Raw genomic sequence first — 16,800 nt, 5'->3', positions numbered from 1 at the left:
AACATTTTGGTCATTTAGCAGACACTCTTATCCAGAGTGATTTAGTCAGTGCGTTCAACTAAGGTAGATAAACAACACATATCACAGTCATAGCAAGTCAAACATTTCTGTAACAGTTACTGAGAATGTTGGTGATGTTCGGGCAGGCTATTTGCAAATGTATTTCTGTATTTGAAAATACAAGTATTCTGTAGTTTATTTGGATTTTTAATGGTATTTTGTAATAGTATTTTGTACTTTTTGCCCATCCCTGGCTGTGTGCTTCCAGACATTGCCCAAGGCAGCTCGATCTCAGCATAGACCCAAGCATTACAATGTTTTGGACCTTCATTGATGTTGTTTTACTACTGTGCATACATTTTGAGATGCATTAATCAATGTAAATATTAGTGTCAAAATTGAATGTCGACATATTTCAGCAGCACAAGTCTTATTTTATCATGAAATGCTTGATGTGCCTAAAATGTGTAACTATGTATTATTATTGCTTACATTGTCATTGTCTCCTGTCAGTATCTGCAGTCGAAGTTTATGTTTGAAATGGGAGGTCATCGACACAGTGTTTCACAGAAATACTGTTAGCAGACTAATATGGCTGGCTGGATTCTAGCAATATGACATTCTAACCAAAACCAGATTCAACATTTCTAACCAAGGCATTAAGAAAATGTATTCCTTGTACCATCACAATCAACCCACTTCAAGATTTGAGTCATTTATTTGAGCTATGTACAGGTTACAATGAATTTCACAATGAACAGAAAAGAAAATCACATCTCACCAATCTTTCCTCTTAACAGAAGTCACTAATTATAACCACTATCTCTCTCCCATTCAAACACACACGCTCTCATTTTTAAATGTTAATTTCTCTTAGATAGATATGATATACTGGCTGTAGCTGTGCTGTTGTTGCGATTTGCAGTTGATACAATTATTTGAAGACATTATCCTGTTTTATGCTTCTGGTGTGCTCTAGATCTCGTGGCTGGCGTCTTCAGGCAGGACAGAGGGTTTAGGGTCATATCATAACACTAATCTTTCTGGACCATCCCTCAGCTCACTCACCTGTTCCCTACTCTGATCCTGGTTCCCTTGTACCCACAACCTAGTGTGAGGATAGGTACAGGTGGGCTCCCACAGTCCTATGGTTATAAGGTCTCCCAACCACACATGATCTGGAAGTGGGGCTAGATGATCGGAGAGTTCATATTCCTGTGATTAACAACAAAAAACTACTTGAATGAATGACTCTTCCTTCTCTATCCACCTTCCCTCACTCATTATGTGATTATTTTTCCCTTATTCCTGCCCGAATCCTTCGGTCTCCTCAATGGCAAACAGTAGTTTCTCTCGCAGTTGCTCCAGACTCTTGTAGGGTGGCAAGTCCAGGCGATTGAAGCTGTGTGAGTGATTGAGATGGAGAGAAAAGATAGAGTGAGGGATCAGTTTGGGGTACACACAGACACAAAACGAATTGATGTTATCATAGGACCGATAACAAACAATAAATCAACTATGGCAAAGGAATTCAGGAAAACATCAGTCTCACCAGGTGTGGCTTCTTGGAAGCCAAGTCTCCTTCCCCACCTTGTCTATACAGAATTTTTGTGGCCCATTACTCCCTAAGGGAAAAAGAGACTGTTAGATTCTTAGGCAAAAGACATTTGACAGTGAAAAAGGTGGTTACTGAATGGTGGCTGAACTGCACCTATGAGTTCAGCAAAGCCTCCGACTGGCAGACGGCATGTTCCTGTGACAAACTGGAGCAGGCGGATCCGCTTCTCATTGTCCATCTCCTTTACCACCTACATAATACACAGGTATGGGCAATACGTACACATAGTGAGACAAACAGTCACACAGAGACACACACAGCAGTAAAGGGAGGCCACTGTACTGTACCTGCCAGAACCAATGTATCTGCTTGCTGTTCTTGGTGTAGTGCCGATAGATGGTGTTCTTCTGCCAGTCACTGAGGTCTATCTCCTGCATCCCACATAGCATCAGCTGGAGGGAGGAATGAGAACATACCATTAACCCACAGTCACAGAAAGAGCATCTGCAACAAATAGTCCCCTCTACCAACTTAAGTCATTGTGAAAGCTCCATAACCTATAACTCCGCCTATCTAACCGAGCACACTTCCTGCATTTTCTTCCAGCCTCATTATGTACCTCCAGCTCTTTCTCGTCAAAGTAGCGAAGCCACTCAAGAGGCACGACTTCATTGAAGCCATCCAGGAAGGCTTTGGTCTGCTCCTCCACCCCACGTGTGAACCGCCAGTCTGTCAGCAGACTGTAGAGAGACAGGGATGATAAAATAGCATTTTCTAGGCAACAAGGAAGGATATTCATTGACGTAAGTGTCAAGATGAAACAAGATGAATGCTAGTCTGTGGCACACCAGTGACGGATAGCACAGTGATTGACAAGAGGGACAAAGTAGTGATGGAGATGGCTGACCTGATGTACTCTTCCTTGTTCTCCGTGGTGACCAGCTCGTCCTCTCCGTCATCCTTCAGCTGGTGGGTGGACACCTTCCCCAGAATCTCCATATCCTGAGCAAAGTACAGCTCCACCCCACCCTCCTCCAGACTGTTATCTCTGTAGACAGATCACAGATGCATCGTAAACGTATTGAAGCTTTAAGCTGCACAATTATGTCAAATGCTTCCATAACACTCTTCACATACTTTTCAGATTCACACAATTTGCCACAAGGGCGCGCACATTCAAACAGACATAATGAAGGGGCGGAGTACTTACTTCACCCACATGATGGAGTTGTAAAACTCAGGGTCAATAGACTCCAAGTCTTTCAGAGTGGGTTTCTTGTTGAGCATACGCTTGTAGAACGGCAGAGTGAAGCCAGTATCGATGAACTTGCCATGGTACAGGGCCTAGAGGGAGAGGGGAGGAGAGAGTGGATGCGATAAGTACTACACCAAAACATGTCATAAGCTTAATCTCTCTCCTGTGCTGATACACATAGATGAAGACACATTTAGCCCAACCACAGTAAAGTGATCACACACACGCACCGTTTCAATACTAACAGAACGCACACACAGAAAACACACACAAGTCTGTCTGTGTGTGGAGAAGATGGATTCAGTTAGTAGTGAAACAGTGGGTAAGAGGTGTGGTCTGTGTCCGGCAGTGAGGTCATGGGGGGGGGGTTAGGGGCCTGTCTTTTCTGGATATTGTCACAGAGAGAGTTGGGTTTGGAAAGATGGGCGGTGGGGGTGGGGAGGGTTCTATACTTCTTTTAGGAACACGGCTTTAAAACGATTTAGAGATTAAGGAACACACACACAGACCGTCATACACTGTGCTCTCCTCTCCTGCTCCTAAAAATCCTTCTGTGCAACACATCCTCATCATATGTTAAATTCTAACCATAACTATTGCTGTAGTTTACTTTAGTTGTTGCAAATCTGCACCAAATTTGCCAATTAAGCATCGCTCACCATGGCGATGAATCGCCCTATGAAACGGAAGTATGTGAGGTGGTCAGGGTTGATGGAGGAGGCGGGGTTGATCTGCAGGCAGTAGTTGTTCTTCCCAGCGTACTCAAACAGACAGTACATGGGGTTCAGCACCTCGTGGGACAACAGGAAGAACCACTCTCTGTATGGAGGAGAGACAGGGCAGTACACATCTATATCTATCAGAGGGACAGGAAATCTACCTATGTGTGAGGGGTACAGATTGTCACTTTTGACACTGCTTTTTTGTATTGTCTACAGAGTAGTACAGCATTAAAAACATCTCATACATTACAAAATCACACATTTGACAACAACAATATGAGATATTCTGACAGGACAAAAAAGCATCACAGTGGCTATAATTTCTAAATAATCAGAATTGGGTCCAGTTTCTGCATACACTTGCTCATTAATAAACAAATGTAACTCAAAAGTAACTAATAAACTAATGAATAAAAGCACAATGTCAAATTCACAAATAATTCAATATGTATACCAACATTATAACATGGAGGACATTAGCTGTATGGCAGTTTCAACAAAAATATGTCATTTAAAAAAATGATCAGATATTTGGAATATTGGTTTTATTGTGGTAATGACTTTTCCATTTATCACCATATAAGTGCTGTAATTTATGCTAACATTTTAAAATGTCACCTCTATAACCAAACTCCAAAATGGCTTCCAAATTTCCCGTTTCTATCTGCAAAATATGAAAGAGAAACTGCCATAATGAGGAATGGTCCAACCAACCAGGGTTTCTGGACATTTGACCGGCAACATTTACATTTACCGGACCAATATGCATTGGGTGTGTAATATGATTAGGTCGTCCACCCATGGTGCTCAGAATGACAGAAATCACATTTTGATTATGGTAATTCATAATAACAGAACATGCAAGTCGAGGATGGAAAGATGTGCAGTCCTTCTTACCGAATTCTGATGTGCAATTTGAAGATGTTAGAATAACTGTCCACATGTACTTTTCCTCAGCCAACAAGATGAGTAACAAACAGCAAAATCACTAGCCTATGTCAATCTACTATCCTCCATAGTACAAAAGTTGACCTATTCTATTGGTCAGCTTGTCACGGGAGAAATAGCCTATTTCAAACAGACTCTGGGACAGTTGTGGGAACGATAGATCCCAAATTCATACAACCAGTTGGTCTAGGCTACATAATATATATTTTTTAAAGCAATGAGTGACGCAACTAATCAGAACATTTAGCTTAAAATGTTGATAAGCTATTATTTCTTCACATTATAAGCGCAGTAATGCACACAAGGCAGTAGGCTGCCCGTGAATGTTCCTTCCATAATACAATTAGCAGGAAAACACCAAAACATCCATTAGAAATGCTGAAAGAGAGATCTAATAGGCTCATTTGAAGCAAGGTAAGACTCATAATATGTATTAAAACGTTCACGTTTAAAACAATGAAGTAAATGTTTTTAAAATGCATACTGCCTCCAACTCATTGCAAAGTGGTGTGTGATGCACTGATGAAGCCTGCCTTCCGTTGCCGTTTGAGATGCTACAGTAGCAGCTCTCCAACTGTCTGACAGATTTTCAGCTCAAAGGCTCTGTATGCTGTACGCGTGTGATAAATAACGTATATACTGTACACGAGGCAATGTCATTCCAAGAAAATCGCAAATTAACCTATGGACTGAAAAGCATGACCAGTCAAATCTATTTCCATCAATGAATAGGCTAAAAAAACATTTTTCCTCAATGGGATTTTTTCATCTTCTCCCAGACAATTGGCCGGTGCCAATTTTATTGATTGGATTTTCAATATTTATAGATTTTTATCGGCCAAAAGCCAGCTATTACTGGCTAATTACAACCAACACAGAGACATGACTGAACGATTATTCAAAATCTTTACCTTTACACAGTCAGCACATGGACATACAAATATACATACTAACACACACAACACCATAAAGCACCACGAAGACAAGCAGTATAATGTAGAATATGAATGCATGTAGAGAATGAAGCCCCGGCCACCACCAAGCCCCTGACCTTTGCCCCCACAGCCGGCCAGCCAGTCCCGGGGGTCGTACCGGGGCTGTGCAGACACATCCAAACATCCCGTCCGTGGTTCTACCCTGTGGTAGAACAGCATGACGTAACCTACCATAGGGTAAAACCACTGGCGCGACACCGGAGACAGAGACACACGCAAACACAGACCACGTGGAGGAGCAGGAGGAGGAGCAGGAGGAGGAGCAGGAGGAACAAAGCCCGGGATCCCACCGCTGACACCAACCAGTGGTGGAAACACTGTTACAAGTCCACAAACACCAAAACACATACAGACAACAGATGACAGTGCAAGAGACAGGGAGTTGATAAATGATGGATGATGAATAATTAAGTGAGGAACACAGGGTAGACAAAGAATACTTATAGCTGAGGTAGGAGAAAGAAAGACAACTGTTGTAAGAGGCAGAAGGCCAGGCATGCAGGCAGTAGACGGCCATCTTACCTAGCAATGCCTCCATAATCAAGACCTTCCTCTCCCCTCATGATGATGTAGAGTCTTCTACGCAAGTCATATGGTTTCACATTCATGATCTGAGGAAAAAGGACAAAACACAAGCACATGCATCACAACACCCTACGATCCTATATTAGATGTTAAAATACAAATTGTAGTACTAATGAATAGATAAACAACAGCAACCCTCATGCAAGTTTAATTACATAACATTTAAAATAGAATATCCTCAGCAGGGAAACCGACTCCACGTCATCCTTACCTGCTGAAATGAGTCCTCAAATAGAGTCTGTCTGGACACTGAGATTTTCACATGGCTGGGTAAGGCATTGGACTGGAGAGGCAGAGAGAAGTGTAAAAATATATTTCCTCAATGCTAGACATTAGGCAAAGAGATCGAGTCGGCACAGTAGAAAATAACTTGGCTAGAGATAAGACCCTGTTCTCATAACAGAGGTCTGAGAAACGACAGTCAGCACTTACATGGCACAGGAAGCGGAACTGGTGGTACTTCCACCTGAAGCTGCGATCATAGGCCCCGGGAGAACTACCCGTTCTCGACCTACAGAGAAACAAAAGGAGAGTCTTTTTTGCTGTACCAGCAAGAAATAAAGCCAGACTTCAAATGTGTGCATGTCAGGGGAGGGATATTGGAGCTGTACTGGGCAAAGACAGGCCTGTCATGGCTGTCCTGTGCACAAATGCTTTAGAGACAGGAAAATAAGCCCAGCTGTGGAGCTGCACAGTGAGGACTTTGGGCAGTATTCTAAGGAGGTGGTCAGATCTGATGTGCAGCAGGAGCTGGGTTAAGCCCAGAGATGGAGGTATGCCTTGGTGTGCAGCTGTGTTAGTACAAGCTACACCACTTCACTACAGACATTCTGGATAAGTGCCTCGTCAGCAGAGCAAAAACTGAGGGCGAGAGACAGAGCAAGGAAGGGGAAATACGGAGGTTGAACGAAAGAGAGAGAGAGTGAGGCCTCTAATACTCGCTGATTCGGTTTGTTGAACGCTGCCAGGCCCAACTTGGTTTTGGTTAGGAAGTTTCAGACCACAGAGGCAACCCTTTGGCTACAGATATGGACTGCAGCAGTATCAAATGTAAAACATTTGAGACAGTTTAAGAACCCTCTATGGCCTCTCATCTAAAAATATAACACCAAGACCTTCATATGTTTCAATGTCAGCATGAACACTTGCTCTCTCTCAATCACACACATCCATACGTACACACAGACAGAGTCAGATAGCAGAGCAGTCTGCTTTGGATTTGATTTGTTGGCCCACATCTGTTCATTTTCCCGACTGTCTTTTGGAAGATGTCAAAATAGGGCCATGCATCAAGGCAAAACACGTGTTTATATTAGTGTGTGCTTGCTTGCATATGTGTGTACGTATATATATATATATATATATATATATATATATATATATATATATAAAATCCCCTTTCTTGTATCTAGGCTAGCTATCTATGCCCTAAAGATAGTCAACTTGAATTCGCTTAGGTTCAAACAAACAAAAAAAAAGATGACAAAAGCAGGCTAAGAGATCCCTACATACATCATCCCTGACAGAAAGGAGTCGTACAGTGCTTTTGTCAGGAGCTTTTATGAGGAAATGTAACTGCCCTTATCTGCAGATTAATATTTACCCTGACTCAAACCCGGGACGAGGGTCTTTAAAGCTGGTGGTGCGAGAGTTGTGATCCACAAAATATCGGACTCCCTCTGCGGTGTACTTCATTTCCCAGCCAGGGGGCAGGGGGGGTTCCTGGATCATCCTGTAAGAGGGAGAGGGCAGTGAGCAGAGCCTAAACGGGAGGCTCCCCAAACTAGGCACACCTGTCCCCCCCGGCCCCGGCTCTGGCCCCGGCTCTGGCCCCGGCTCTGGCCCCGGCTCTGGCCCTGGGCTCTGGCCCTGGGCTCTGGCCCCGGCCCTTTCCCCGTCCCACTAGAAGCTCTCCCTGCCCACGACTCAGAACCTCGGAGCTCAGTGGTGATGATAATAAGACCACACGGATGTTATACAACATGAAAATATAAATACGAGTTCACTGAGGGGGTGGATGAGGGAGTGAATTAACTAAATGATGAATGAATGAAATGTTATGACATTGTAAAATTATCTAAAAAATCCCTAATACAATTAAGATAAAGCGACCATCCACCATTACTGTAGTTTTGTTGTTCAATTTGATGTGAGGGGACAGCAATGCCATCCACACTAGTTCAGGGGTAGAGATGCCCGAGGCCTCTCTTTGACCAATTAGCTTACAATACTAATCTAAACCCCTCCCACACAGCTTAGAGGGCAGCCCTAGTGAGGTGACATGGCCTACTATGGGGTTGATACAGGACACTGTCCTATTCACCAATTATTGTATCTGTAAATTACGTCTATGATTATGATAACATGGTTGTGCTGCATAGTGTTGGGCCCTCGAGCTAGCAGTCCCTATCTTACACTAGTTCATGTAATATCAGTGAAAATATGGTCGCAATGTATGGTGACATTTCTCTGAGACACCTGTGTGTACAAACATGAACACGCACACATACGATGATACAGAACAAACACACACTCAAGCATGATCCCTCACACTTTCACAGTGGAGCAGACAGATTGGCTTACCCTTGGGTTCTTGGGTCCTCCCACTGTGTGGTCCGTGTGTTGTGGTTGACAAAATACACCCTCCCATTGTCCTGCCGTTTCTCTACAGGGACCAAGAGAAGTGGCTACAGTTAACAACAGGATGGATCATCAGTGTATTCTTTTGTTACCTGACAGAGAGGCTGTACTGTGTGGGGACTTGGGACGTGTGAATAGTGAGTGAGAATCAGAGAGAAGAGGAGGAAAGAGAAAGAAAGGGTGGCTGAATTTCGTGGCATTTCTCTCAAGCTTGTTCCAAAATACCTTTCTACAATCCACCTCAGCCTTTCTGACTTGGCTCTGGTGGAGACAGGGTTGGAGAAAGACGAGACAGGGTTGGAGAAAGACGAGACAGGGTTGGAGAAAGACGAGACAGGGTTGGAGAAAGACGGGCCATGGGGCTCAGAGAGAATGTTGCAGAGGTGTAAAGGGCAAGAGCTAAACTGTGAGGGAAAGTAGAAGTATTATTTTATTAAAAAAAATATTTAACTAGGCAAGTCAGTTAAGAACAAATTCTTATTTACATTGACTGCCTACCAAAAAGCAAAAGGCCTCCTGCGGGGAAGGGATTGGGGCTGGGATTGAAAATAAAAATCTATAAAATAAAAAGTATAGGACATAACAGGAGAGGAGAGTAACAATTTGCTGATTCATTTATATTTCTAGCAGTCGAGGATATATATATATATATATATATATATATATATATATATATATATATATATATATATATCTCTCCACCCCCACTCGCCTCTTTCAATGACAACATGGAAGATAATAACATGTCAACTTCCTCAACCAAGAATGTGTGTAGTGTGTTGTGTGAGTTAATATGTTAAAGTTTGTACATCTCTGTGTTGCTTTACTTTCCTGACCATAGTTGGTGCCCCCTCCACCACCTCCCTCCCTCCCTCCCTCCCTTCTCTCACTCTCTTCACTCCCCTCTCTCGCTCTCTTCACTCCCCTCTCTCTCTCGCTCTCTTCACTCCCCTCTCTCTCTCGCTCTCTTCACTCCCCTCTCTCTCTCGCTCTCTTCACTCCCCTCTCTCTCTCGCTCTCTTCACTCCCCTCCCCTCTCTCTTCACTCCCCTCTCTCTCTCTTCACTCCCCTCTCTCTCTCTCTTCACTCCTCTCTCTCTCTACACTCCCCTCTCTCTCCACCCCTCTCTCTCTTTCTCTCTCCCCTCTCTCTCTCTCTCTCTTCACTCCCCTCTCTCTCTCTTCACTCCCCTCTCTCTCTTCACTCCCCTCTCTCTCTCTCTTCACTCCCCTCTCTCATCACTCTCTCTCTCTTCACTCCCCTCTCTCTCTCTCTCGCTCTCTCTCTCTTCACTCCCCTCGCTCTCTCTCTTCACTCCCCTCTCTCTCTCTTCACTCCCCTCTCTCATCACTCTCTCTCTTCACTCCCCTCTCTCTCTCGCTCTCTCTCTTCACTCCCCTCGCTCTCTCTCTTCACTCCCCTCGCTCTCTCTCTCTTCACTCCCCTCGCTCTCTCTCTTCACTCCCCTCGCTCTCTCTCTCTTCACTCCCCTCGCTCTCTCTCTCTTTCTCTCTCCCCTCTCTCTCTCTCTCTCTTCACTCCCCTCGCTCTCTCTTCACTCCCCTCGCTCTCTCTCTTCACTCCCCTCGCTCTCTCTCTCTTCACTCCCCTCGCTCTCTCTTCACTCCCTCGCTTTCTCTTACTTCACTCCCCTCGCTCTCTCTTCACTCCTCTCTCTCTTCACTCCCCTCGCTCTCTCTCTTCACTCCCCTCGCTCTCTCTCTTCACTCCCCTCGCTCTCTCTCTTCACTCCCCTCGCTCTCCACCCCCACTCGCCTAGCTCCACTCCCACTACCCTCTCTCCAATCCCACTCACTGACATCTTGATCTCATTAGCAGACGTGTGTGGAGCGCGCAGGAACAGTAGCCCTCATGTTGCAACTCTTACTAGCCTGTTCATTTCCCCCTCTCCTTCACTTCCCTCCTGAATTCATCTCCTCCTTTATTTTACTGTTCCCGCGCTCCGTCAAGTCATTCTCTCCTTTTCCTTTCTCCTGTTAAGAGTTTCTTTCAATCGACCCCCTCTTCTACGCCCCTCAGATGACATACAGAAATACATTACAGGAAATCCATAAAAATGTAAGTCCAAGGTATAATTGAGGCTTTTGCCTGCGATGCCGCAACATGTTGAAAACTAATCATGGTTAGAAAATAAGAGTGAGTGTGTATGTAAGTGATAAGTATGTTCAAATGGGAGATGGAGAGAAAAATGCCAATGACCATTACTTTTGAGTGTTTTGTGTATACATTGTATAATTTTTGCGTGGCGATATATTGGAATGTATGAGAGTAGAGAGCTATAGGAATATATAAGTAGAGCATATTACAACCAATTCCTTGAGATTACACTTGATACAACAACTAATCAATAATAGCAGGGGAAAAACTGAAATCTCCCACATTTCAATCAAATCATATGTTGTTGACCAATAACTAACTGTAAGGAGAGTTATGCTGAATGGAAGAACAAAGGGATCTTCAGCATGAGCTTCTATGATGAAGGACAAGGCTGTATATCACAGTGTATACAAGATAGTGAACATTACATCTGGGCCTACAGCGGCGTGTATCTGTAGGCCTGTGTGTCTGTGTGTGTGTGCGTGTGTTTGTGAGAATGACAAACAAACCAACTCTCCCCCTTCAACACAAAAACAAAGTCCTGTGCCCTTGAAAGGCATACAGGCATCAGAACCCACTCTCATAACAAGTAGTGCAGGTGTCGATGTAGCCAATGCCTCTCCTGCATCACTGGACGCAGTAGTATTTCCCCTCACTCATCTCACTGGTTTCAGGTCCTGGGACCACCGGGGACCACTGACGGCTAGAACCCGGACGATACCAGTATTGAGATACTCGTTAGTAGTGGAGAGGAAATAAAACACGAAGCGGATTTCACTTCTTTAGGAAAACAGCCCTGATGTTGGAAACAAACATTATGTTCTCATCCAGAGTAACATTTAAATATTTCCCAAGCTATAGCACACTATATTTTACAGCAGGTTTTACCAAAGAGTTTGGTCTACTTGGTGTTGCAATTTTTGCCATGGAAAAAAACGTTGCGATACTGGTATCGTCACAGCCTTACCGAGGGCCACTGACTACAGGGCCTAGTATGAGTATGGTGAGAGGTGTAGATGAAGGTGTACTTACCCCATCCTGAAGGGAGCGCACCGAGAGGGTCATTTTCCACAGCAGGAGCACCAGACGACTGATGGATAAAGAGAGAGAATACGTTTCCAGTTAGGAATCTTTCCTCTCCTTCTTCCACCTTTCAGTCTTCTTCTCTCACGCTCTTCACTGCAGTGGCTCTGTGTGAAATTCTTCTGTCCGTACACAAAGCTCTCAACCAAGTTCTCACACTGGTGTGAGGTAGAAAAAAAACTCAGAAAACCAAACATACAGGAAAAAATTAATAATAAATGCAGCAAATGCCTCAAAACGCCACAGAAACCTCAAGTGTTTATCACCTCAAGTCTAGAGGAGCAGGAGCGAACAGAGTGGAAAGCGGGGTGTCACAGGGAAGTCCAGTCTTTTTTGAGGGGTGCTAAGGCGTACCCCAGAAGGCTGAGGTGACCTCTCCCATGCAGCTGGAACAGGAGACTGACAGAGAGGCTCAGACGCAGCTCGTATGCCTTCCAAAAACTACACGCTCAGGAGGAGAGAAAAAACAAACTGTTCCAATGAGCTCACTGGCTGGCCTTAAGACCCACCCCGGCTTCTACCCCCCCTGCACCCCTCTCTACCCCCCCCCCCCCCCCCCCCCTGCACCCCTCCCTACCCCACCAATCTGCAGAGGTCCTCCTCTTCTAGATATGCTGTGAAAGTAAGCAGGGAGGCGTGATGTCTGAGCAAACTGAGGGAACATTCATCCTTGTTCCCGACTGCCCACCCCTTCTGACAAAAGCACCTTTATTCACCCTGCACTGGAACCAGTGTGGTTTACTCAGCCTGTGCATACAGAGAGAAAGAGAGAGTGTGTGCCACTGTACGGAAAATGTGTATATAACAAATACTGATTGAATGTGTAAGAGATTGCATTTGATTCTGTGTGTGTGTGTGTGTGAGTGCATTTGCCACTGAGTGGAAAGATGTTTGTGAGGAGTTAGTGCACAGACTGTTGGTTCCATGACTGAGTATGAAAGCTGTACCTTTGGATGAAAATCTAATTTATGCATTCATTCTCCTCACCTCAGGTCTGCAAAACTGCCCTCCAAGCAGTCCATGTGTCACTGAAGGTAACTCCACACAACTTCACTCAGCATTTGCCCAGAATAATCATATGGTGCCCCTTTATGAGAATTCATCATGGAAACTTTGAGAAGAACGGAAGGAATAAGATAGTAAAGAGTGAAAAGAGGAGGACGATGCATGTGGGGTTAAAGGGGAATGTGTGTGTGTCACTCAATCTACAGCCAATCCATGTTTGAGACCCACCCTTCTGTGTTTCTGTGACTAAAAAAGGTTAAAAAAAGAAGGAAATAAAGACATGACATCATCTGCTATGCCCTGACCATTCAGTTCCTCGCCAGAGGATGTGAAAGAGAGCTAGAGAGAGAAAGAAGGAGGAAAAGACAGGGAAAACAAGAGTGAAAAAATTAAAAGCAGCAGAGGGGGTGGTAAAAAGCGCGATAGTACGTCTTTCTCCTTACTAAGATACTATATATGGTGATTGAGTGGTAAGTGGGTGATGTGAGTTGAGATATTATTCTTGATAAAAATATTTAAATTGCAACAGACTCCTTCTATCTCGCTGCTGAGAATTACAACAAAAAGGCCAGTTAGTCTCTAAACACTGAAAACCTTGCCAGAACCATATGAATGACCGGCACTATGAGTGGGAAAAGTCACATAGACCTACATTGCACACTAATTTAATGTAGTTCCTCTAATGTTAGCGCTGGAAAAAAAGTCTTAAAAGAAGTTCACCCAAAGGGGCAAAACAATGGTAGTGGTGGAAGTAGGACCCCTGATAAAATGCTCAACAGTGACTAAAATACTCAAACTAGTTTAAACCAGGTTGTAATACAATGTGGTATCTTAGAAAGGTGTATAGAAGGTCCACTGCAGCCGTGTTAATCTCAATATCAAATAATGTCTGGGTAATAATAACAATTAAGTACCTTAAATGTGATAGCTTTCAAATAAAATGGTCAAAAGGAAACCAAAATAGCTTCTTAGCAATGGGCAATTTCTAAGGCATTTTTTTTTCTAGGACTGTCTGAGTGTTCTGAGTGGGGAGGGGAAAACTGAACATTAGCTGTTATTGGCAGAGAGGTTTGGAACTCTCTTTCTTATTGGTCTATTAACTATACTGAACAGAAAAATAAACGCAACATGTAAAGTGTTGGTCTCATGTTTCATGACCTGAAATAAATAGTGAGCACAAATTTGTTTACATCCCTGTTAGTGAGCATTTCTCCTTTGCCATGATAATCCATCCACCTGACGACTGGTGTGGCATATCAAGAAGCTGATTTAACAGGATGATCATTACACAGGTGCACCATGTGCTAGGAACAATAAAAGGCCACTCTAAAATGTGCAGTTTTGTCACACAACACAACTCTAGAGCTCTGTCAGAGTGACCATCGGGCTGTTGGTCACCTCCATGACCAAAGCCCTTGTCCTCTAGGAAGTCTTGGTTGTTCAAACTTCTTCCATTTAAAAATGATGGAGGCCACTGTGTTCTTGGGGACCTTCAATGCTGCAGGCATTTTCTGGAAACGGGATGCAAGATGGAAACGGGATGCAAGATGGAAACGGGATGCAAGATGGAAACGGGATGCAAGATGGAAACGGGATGCAAGATGGAAACGGGACCCACCGGAGCTCAATTTCAAGTCTCATAGCAAAGGGTCTGAATACTTACGTAAATTAAGTATGTCTGTTTTTTTATTATTTGTTAAAAATGTCTAAAAACCTGTTTTCGTTTTGTCATTATGGGGTATTGTGTATAGATTGATTGTTTCAGTTAATCCATTTTAGAATAAGGCTGTAACGCAACGAAATGTGGAAAAAGTCAAGGGGTCTGAATACTTTCCAAAGGCACTGTATGTCCATTGTTTAGCTGGAATGGAAACTTTGTATACTGTATATTTGACTGTGCTACGTGGGTGTCTCACCTAGCTATTTTAAGATGAATGCACTATGTGTAAGTCGCTCTGGATAAAAGCATCAGCTAAATGTCTAAAATGTCAAATTTAAATGTTTTACACACAGATCTCATATTACTGTATAATTTTTTTTTTATAACAATATTGATGTCACAAATGTATTATTTGTACAGTTAATTATGAAAATGTTTAGTTATTTGTAATTATTTTACATTTGTCTGTGTAACACCTAGCAGTACTACTTCATTCTCTGAGAGTGAGCCAGATATATAGCGTTTTGCAAAACAACATGATTATTTGTCTCTCTAAAATGATAGATTTCAAACAAATACATGTCTGACATGGAAAAACCCCATGACATGATTAGAAAGTGAAAAAACACCACATCTCTTTCATAAGTCCTTTAAACAATAAACGCTCATTTACCAACATTTCTCCAAAAGGATATATAGTGTTTTGGAAAGAAACTTCACATATCAGCAGCATACCACCCTGCATCCCACTGCTAGCTTGCTTCAGAAGCTAAGCAGGGTCCATCCTGGATGGGAGACCAGATTCTGCTGGAAGTGTTGGAGGGCCAGTAGAGTTCACTTTTCCCTGTAGTCTAAAGAGATCCCAATGCCCCAGTGAAGGGGACAATGCCCTGCATAGGGTGTAGACCTTCAGATGGGACGTTAAACGGGTTTCCTGACTCTATGTGGTAATTAAATATCCCATAGAACGTATTGTAGGCCTCTTGAGTGGCACAATACTTTAAGGCAGTGCTAACTGTGCCACTAGAGATTCTGGGTTCGAGTCCAGGCTGTCGCAGCCAGCCGCAACCGGGAGACCCATGGGGCGGCGCACAATTGGTCCAGCGTCGTCCGGGTTAGGGGAGGGTTTGGCCGGCAGGGATGTCCTTGTCCCATCCCGCACCAGCGATTACTGTGGCGGGCCAGGCATAGTGCACGCTGACACGGTCGCCAGGTGTATGGTGTTTCCTCCCACACAATGGTGTGGCTGGCTTTCAGGTTAAGTGGGAATTGTGTCAAGATGCAGTGCAGATTGTTTGGGTTGTGTTTCGGAAGACGCATGGCTCTTGACCTTCGATGAGACAAGACTGTAACAAGCAATTGGATTCCACTAAATTGGGGAGAAAAAGGGGTTTAAAAAAATAAATATGACCTTATTGTAAGAGTGGGGATGTTAACCCTGATGTAATGGCTTCATGCCCACCCTGGTCCCATTCCACCATGGCCACCTAATCACTCCTATTGGGCATATATCACTCTCCACCTGATAGCTGGTAAGTGTTCTGGCACAAAATGATCGCTGTGCATCACCGTGGTGGATGAGGTGAGTTTCCCCCCTACTCTGTAAAGTGCTTTGAATACCTCAGTTAGCAGAAAAGCACTATATAAATACAATCAATTATTACATTTAAAACAGGAAAAATCACATTTTGACTGCCTTGGGCCTTTAAGTAGGTAGTTGAGTACTGAGACAATGGACCAGTTCCAGTGGTGTTGCTGCATGAACCCCTCTTTCAGTGAGAATGGACAGAGCGAATAAGAAGCAGGAGGTAGAAAAGGGGGAATTTTGGAGGCAGAAACAGCAGTCAATGACTGACTGCTCTTTGTGTTGTGTTATGTACTGTGTGTTATGTACTTAATCTATGTCTTGGTGTGTACTGTGTCACATAGTTGTTCCTATGTGTGTGTGTGTGTGTGTGTGTGTGTGTGTGTGTGTGTGTGTGTGTGTGTGTGTGTGTGTGTGTGTGTGTGTGTGTGTAAGCGATGAGCGAGCAAGCATGTGTGCTCTCACAGCTGTAATGTTGGGAGTCAAGTTTGACATTTCTGTCTTAGCACGTGACAATGAGCAGGGTCAAGGGGCCAGTCTACTTTAAATCGATCATGACATTATAATGGGCTCAGCTCACAAACGCACCAGCACATATATGCAACATTCTCGAACCTGGTAACATTTGATACAGAATGCAAGTGA

At 43.7% G+C, this 16,800-nt stretch overlaps 1 protein-coding gene across 4 annotated transcripts in view; it reads right to left on the bottom strand.

Moving 5' to 3' along the window:
• Positions 1 to 699: 699 nt before the first annotated feature.
• Positions 700 to 16,800, bottom strand: part of wwp2 (WW domain containing E3 ubiquitin protein ligase 2) — a 42,122-nt gene continuing 26,021 nt past the window's right edge. For 2 of the 4 annotated variants that reach the window (XM_036973884.1, XM_036973896.1), the window contains exons 11-24: positions 11,855 to 11,912; positions 8,647 to 8,728; positions 7,667 to 7,795; positions 6,496 to 6,574; positions 6,275 to 6,346; positions 6,001 to 6,089; positions 3,473 to 3,632; positions 2,769 to 2,902; positions 2,466 to 2,606; positions 2,178 to 2,298; positions 1,906 to 2,010; positions 1,712 to 1,808; positions 1,553 to 1,625; positions 700 to 1,402 (exon numbers count right to left, since the gene is read on the bottom strand). In XM_036973884.1, coding sequence (XP_036829779.1) covers positions 1,303 to 1,402; positions 1,553 to 1,625; positions 1,712 to 1,808; positions 1,906 to 2,010; positions 2,178 to 2,298; positions 2,466 to 2,606; positions 2,769 to 2,902; positions 3,473 to 3,632; positions 6,001 to 6,089; positions 6,275 to 6,346; positions 6,496 to 6,574; positions 7,667 to 7,795; positions 8,647 to 8,728; positions 11,855 to 11,912 — 1,440 coding nt within the window. In that variant the 3' untranslated portion in view covers positions 700 to 1,302. Of the gene's footprint in view, positions 1,403 to 1,552; positions 1,626 to 1,711; positions 1,809 to 1,905; positions 2,011 to 2,177; positions 2,299 to 2,465; positions 2,607 to 2,768; positions 2,903 to 3,472; positions 3,633 to 6,000; positions 6,090 to 6,274; positions 6,347 to 6,495; positions 6,575 to 7,666; positions 7,796 to 8,646; positions 8,729 to 11,854; positions 11,913 to 12,171; positions 12,366 to 16,800 lie in introns of those variants that run through there. The other 2 variants (XM_036973903.1, XM_036973901.1) reach the window with 2 other exon arrangements.

The sequence above is a fragment of the Oncorhynchus mykiss genome, chromosome 1 (genome assembly GCF_013265735.2).
Source record: "Oncorhynchus mykiss isolate Arlee chromosome 1, USDA_OmykA_1.1, whole genome shotgun sequence".
NCBI classification, from domain to species: Eukaryota; Metazoa; Chordata; class Actinopteri; order Salmoniformes; family Salmonidae; genus Oncorhynchus; species Oncorhynchus mykiss.
Note: the sequence above shows the minus strand (reverse complement) of the source record. Positions and strands in the feature narration are given on the sequence as shown.